At 40.0% G+C, this 6,013-nt stretch overlaps 1 protein-coding gene across 2 annotated transcripts in view; it reads right to left on the bottom strand.

The window, feature by feature from the left end:
- Positions 1 to 6,013, bottom strand: part of LOC147331851 (protein NLRC3-like) — a 206,175-nt gene that overhangs the window by 6,090 nt on the left and 194,072 nt on the right. For both annotated transcript variants that reach the window (XM_086288141.1, XM_086288144.1), the window contains one exon: positions 5,636 to 5,809. In XM_086288141.1, the coding sequence (XP_086144267.1) occupies positions 5,636 to 5,809 (174 nt within the window). The remainder of the gene's footprint in view (positions 1 to 5,635; positions 5,810 to 6,013) is intronic.

Here is a 6,013-nt window from a genome sequence, read left to right as displayed (position 1 = left end):
AGACATGAACATCGAGCGTAAAAACAAAGGAGACTGCTACCGGCTTTTTATCTGCCGATCGCCGTGCTACGGTTGCAAGAAAAAGAAGCAGAAATGACGTTCTCTACGCGTTGAGACGTTCCCCGTCCGTCGGCTAAACGCTTGATTGAAACTTCAATGCGACAGTGACACCAAGTAGAATTATAAATGTCACATAGCCCCAAACATGTCTTTTTCAAAGCCTGCGGTGAAGAGAAAGGTTGGTGATGAGCACCGACAATTTCAGGAAAAGTGGGCAATGCAATATTTCTTTGTTGAGCACAGGGGCACCCCGACCTGTCTTATTTGCACAGAGAAAGTTGCGCTGCACAAGGAATACAATTTGAAACGTCATTACACAACTAGACATGCTGAGCTGGATGCAAAATACCAGGGAGACGAGAGAGCGAACCGGGTTGCCAGTCTTAAAACAGATCTACTGAGGCAGCAAGATTTCTCCAAGAAAGCAACCAAAGAGAATAATGCAGCAGTCGGAGCCACGTGGTTAGTGAGATGATTGCTAAAGCAGGGAAGCCATTCACAGAAGGTGCATTTGTCTAAAAGTGCATATTGCAGGCTGCAAATATAGTCTGTCCGGGAAAGAAAGGTCAGTTTAGCAACATCAGCCTTTCTGCCAACACCGCAGCAGATCGCATTTCTGACCTGTCAAGTGACATTTATGACCAACTGTGTGAGAAAGCCAAATGTTTCAGTGTATACTCAGTCGCTCTTGATGAGACCACAGACATCACCGACACTGCCCAGCTCCCAATGTATGTCCGTGGTGTTGATGACAGTTTTGAAGTGATGGAGGAGCTGCTCACAGTAATTCCAATGCATGGCCAGACCACCGCTCAGCAGATATTTACAAGCTGTGTGATGCCATTGAGAATGTTGGTTTGCCATGGAAGAGGTTTGTTGGAATAACAACAGATGGAGCGCCATCAATGACAGGGAGGAAACATGGACTGGTGGCACAAAACAAACTGGAAGAGGAAGGCGTGGAGGAGGCCATTGCTCTGCACTGCATCATCCATCAGCAGGTCCTTTGCAGCAAATGCCTGAAGTTTGACAATGTGATGTCTATTGTTGTGAAATGCATCAACCAAATCAGATCCAGGGGCTTAAAGCACCGAAGGTTCTGTGCTTTTCTAGAGGAAATGGAGTCAGAATATGGGGATGTGCTCGACTTCACTGAGGTACGTTGGCTCAGCAGGGGAAATGTATTAAAGAGACTTTTTGAGTTGAGAGCAGAAGTGAAGCCTTCATGGAGAAGGATGGAGTTAGTGTTCCTGTGCTAACTGATCCCAAAATGGCTCATGGACTCAGCTTTTCTTGTTGATATGACACATGAGCTTAATGTACTGAACAAGACGTTACAAGGCCAGGGGCAACTTGTCAGTGCTGCCTATGACAACGTGAGAGCATTCTCCACAAAACTGGCGCTCTGGAAAGCTCAGCTCTCTCAGACAAACCTTTGCCATTTCCCAGCATGCAAGGCACTCGTGGATGCAGGCACACCATTCAGTGCTGACGAGTATGTTGATGTCATTTTGAGGCTACAGGAGGAATTTGATCACAGATTTGCTGACTTCAAGACACACAGAGCCACCTTTCACATTTTTGCGGACCCCTTCTCCTTTGATGTGCAAGATGCCCCTTCTGTGCTTCAAATGGAGCTCATTGAGCTGCAGTGCAACTCTGAACTCAAAGCAAAGTTCAGGGAGGTGAGTGGAAAAGCAGACAAGCTTGGACAATTTTTGAGAGAATTGAGCCCTAGTTTCCCTCGGCTTTCCCGAATGTTCAAGTGGACCATGTGCCTTTTTGGTAGCACATACTTGTGCCAAAAGCTCTTCTCCACTTTGAACTTCAATAAGTCCAAGTACAGGTCCAGACTTACGGATGATCATCTTCAAGACATACTGAGGGCCGCAACTGCTTCCTCCCTCAGGCCAAATCTGGCTCGGCTATGCGAGAGGAAACGCTGCCAGGTCTCTAGCAGCAAGGAGTAGGCAAGAGAAGCCATGTTCAGAAGAACAGTTCATTTTCTACAGTGTTCCATTCATGTTCAGAAGAAGGTTATAGAACTGTTAATACAGACATTTCAATCTAAATACAGCAGATATAGAAGACTGAAAGAAACACACAAGTTCACTGACTAAAAATATCTTATTATTGTTTTATTTATGTATTACAGATTGATTTTTTTTCTTATTAATTCTTAATTTGTTTATTAATTTTTCATATTTTGTGTTAAAAAATAAAAATAAAGAGATTTGAGAAGATTGGAATTTTTTAACCATGCCTTTCTTGTGGAAAACCTAATGCGGCCCAGCCTCACCCAGACTCTGCCTGCAGCGGCCCCCAGCTAAATTGAGTTTGAGACCCCTGTCCTACACCATAAATCAGTAAGAGAGGGTACGACCTCTCTCATGGCCCCAAGTGGTGTGTGCATGCCAGAGCACTCTGGAAGGCACACAGAGTCTTTACAGACTACTAAGGATCAAACCTCTATCCTTATGCAATCGATTATACAACTCTAAGCATATATGAGTAAATATTTCTAAGCATAAATGACAATCAACAATATAAACCTTACAGCTGGTTTTAATAACAGAATTCATTTGTTTCTCAAACGAGAAAGAGCTATCGAGAAACACTCCTAAATCTTTAGTTCTGAACTTTTCCAGTGGGCCAAGGTCAACATTATCTGCTAATGCTAAATAGGCTGCCGTTATTAACTAATGCTAATTTGACATGAATTAGCATTATGCACTAATGCTAACACTTACTTTTTTTAAAAATGTGAGTAGCTAATGCTAACACTATTTCCCTTAACTTTATAACAATGTGAACGGCTAATGCTAACACTCTTTTTCTAGCATTATAACATCTGAGCTGCTAATGCTAAGTAGGCTGCCATTAGCACCTACGTCTAATTTAAGGCAAATACGCATTAGAACCTAATGCTCATATCGTTTTCCTTTGCTTTATAACAATGTGAGCAGCTACTGCTAAATAGCATTAGCTAATAACAGCAGTCTAATTTAATGCAAGTTAGCCTCATTTGCATTACAACGATGTGAGGAGTTAACGCTAAGTATGCTGCCATTAGTGGCTAATTCTAATTAGGGGTGAATAAATATTACCAGCTAATGCTAATATCGTATTCTCTTCCCTTTTAACAATGTGAGCAGCTAGTGCTAGGTAGGCTGATGCTAGCAGCTAATGCTAAAGCTAATTTAATGTGAATTAGCATCACATTAGTGAGGAGTTAATGCTAAGTAGACTGCCATTAGCAGGTAATGCTAATTTTAGGTGAATAGGAATTGGCAGATAATGCTAATACCATATTTTCTTGCTTTATAACAATGTGACCAGCTAATGCTATGTAGGTTGCCGTTATTAGCTAATACTAATTTGAGGTGAATTAGCATTATCCCCTTATGCAAACAATGTTTTTTCTTACTTTTTAACAATACAAGTAGCTAATGTGAACACTTTTTTTTTTAATTGAATTCTAATTTTTCCCTTGCGATGTGAAGAGTTAATGCTAAATAGGATGCCATTAGTGGCTAATTCTAATTTTAGATGAGAAAGCATTAGAAGCTAATGCTAATACCATATTTTCTTGCTTTATATCAATATTAGTAGGTAATGCTAAGTACGTAGCCATTATTAGCTAATGCTAATTTAGGTGAATTAGCATTATCCACTAATGCTAACACTGTTTTTGCCAACTCTTTTCCCTTGCATTATAACAATATGAGCAGCTAATGCTAAGAAGGCTGCCATTATTAGGTAATGCTAATTATTATGTGTGTTAGCATTATCCGCTGCTGCTAGCAATGTTTTATCTTACCTTTTAACAATATCAGCAGCTAATGCTAACACTACTTTAATTTCAGTTAAACCTACTTAGCATTAATTAACTTCATTTAGCATTAAGAAGTTTTTGCTATAGGCTACCATTAGTGGCTAATGCTAATTTTAGGTAAATAGAAATTGGCAGCTAATGCTAATACCATATTTTCTTGCCTTATAACAATGTGACCAGCTAATGCTAAGCAGGTGCCATTATTAGCTAATACTAATTTGAGATGAATTAGCATTATCCGCTTATGCTAACAATGTTTTTTCTTACTTTTTAACAATACGCCATTAGTGGCTAATTCTAATTTTAGATGAAAAAGGATTAACAGCTAATGCTCATACTGTTTGCTTTGTAAGAATGACAGCAGCTAATGATATGAAGTCTACCGTTATTAACTAATGCTAATTTGATGAGAATTAGCATTATCCGATAATGGTAACTCTTTTCCCCTGCATTATAACAATGTCAGGAGTTAATGCTAAGTAGACTGCCATTAGGGGCTAACTCTAATTAGGGGTGAATAATTATTAGCAGCTAATACTAATACCGTTTTCTCTTTTTCCTTATAACAACTTGAGCAGCTAATGCTAATTTGATGCGAATTAGCATTATATTAGTGAGCAGTTAATGCTAAGTAGGCTGCCATTATTAACTAATACTACGTTGACGTGAATTAGCATTATGCGCTACTGCTAATACTGTTTTCTCTTACTTATTAAAAATGATAGTAGCTAATACTAATACTCTTTTCCGTTGGGTAACAACAAAGTGAGGAATTAATGCGAAGTTGGCTGCTTTTAGCGGCTTATTCTAATTAGGGGTGAATAATTATTAGCAGCAAATGCTAATACCGTTTTCTCTTTCCTTATAACAATATGAGCAGTTAATGCTAATTTGATGTAAATTAGCATTATATTAGTGAGGAGTTAATGCTAAGTAGGCTGCCATTAGCAGCTAAAGGTAATTTGAGGTGAATAAGCACTAGTAGCTAATGCCAATACCCTTTTCTCTTGTGTTATAATGATGTGAAACGTTAATATTGTTCTCAAACAACAGAATGAGAATGAAATATTGATTCTAACAGGGCCCGTAAACAGCATTAGCTTAGCAGCATTAGCTTATCAGAGTCTCCATCATGGTCACACAAATCCTTAGCGGAGCAAAGTGGCCTACTTAGCAATAGCTGCTGTAGAAAGCAAAGGGAAAACAGTATTAGCATTAGCTGCTAAATGTGCACTTGAGAACAAATCTATTGTGAATTCAGCCGTGAATGTAGTGTTTCCAGTAAGCTTCCATTTCCAAATGTTAGCTGCTCCTGTCTGCCTCTTTGTCACACACACAGACTGAAATGATTCACAGCCTTGTTTCATCCTTCTGTCAGTGTCACTGACTGTCACTGTGACTGTGGACATACAGCATGGGAAACACACACATGGCTGATACTTGTATCTAAAGTTACAAAATGTTGTCTCTGTCCAAATATTACCTAACTGTAAGTCTACTTTTAATGAAACTCTCAACATGACTTATCAGTTATCATTAATGTTCCTGCAAACAGACTCCTTGAAGACCCCCTACATAAATATCCATGTACTATCCAGCTAGACTAGTGTGTCTGTCCCTGAAAATATTCCTGCATGTGTGATTGTTCATGTCTCATCTGCAGGAAACAAACAGGAAGTGAGTGAAAGACACAGGAAATGATTCCAGCTCTTCCTCCTATATCAGACATTCTCTCCATACCTGAGAGTGTCCAGTCTCCAGCCTGGATCCTTCAGTCCAGCCGACAGAAGCTTCATTCCTGAGGGACCTGGATGATTGTAGCTCAGGTCCAGCTCTCTCAGATGGGAGGGGTTGGAGGTCAGAGCTGAGGCCAGAGAAGTACAGCCTTCCTCTGTGATCAGACAGCCTGACAGACTGCAGACACACAAAACAACAATCCATCTGTTATCCATCTCTATAGCAGCATAACTAAGTGATGGTTCAGGGTCACCTGATCCAGCTCTAACTATAAGTTTTATCAAAAAGGAAAGTTTGAAGCTGATCGTCAAAGTAGAGAGGGTGTCTGTCTCCTGAACTCAAACTGGGAGCTGCTTCCACACCCAGTCCAACATAGCCAGG

The sequence above is a fragment of the Aulonocara sp. 'chitande type north' Nkhata Bay genome, linkage group LG4 (assembly GCF_057382095.1).
Source record: "Aulonocara sp. 'chitande type north' Nkhata Bay isolate Kocher_YH1m ecotype deep benthic linkage group LG4, A_spYH_male_GT1.1, whole genome shotgun sequence".
NCBI classification, from domain to species: Eukaryota; Metazoa; Chordata; class Actinopteri; order Cichliformes; family Cichlidae; genus Aulonocara; species Aulonocara sp. 'chitande type north' Nkhata Bay.
The sequence above is the reverse complement of the archived record's forward strand: the minus strand, read 5'-3'. Positions and strand labels throughout refer to the sequence as shown.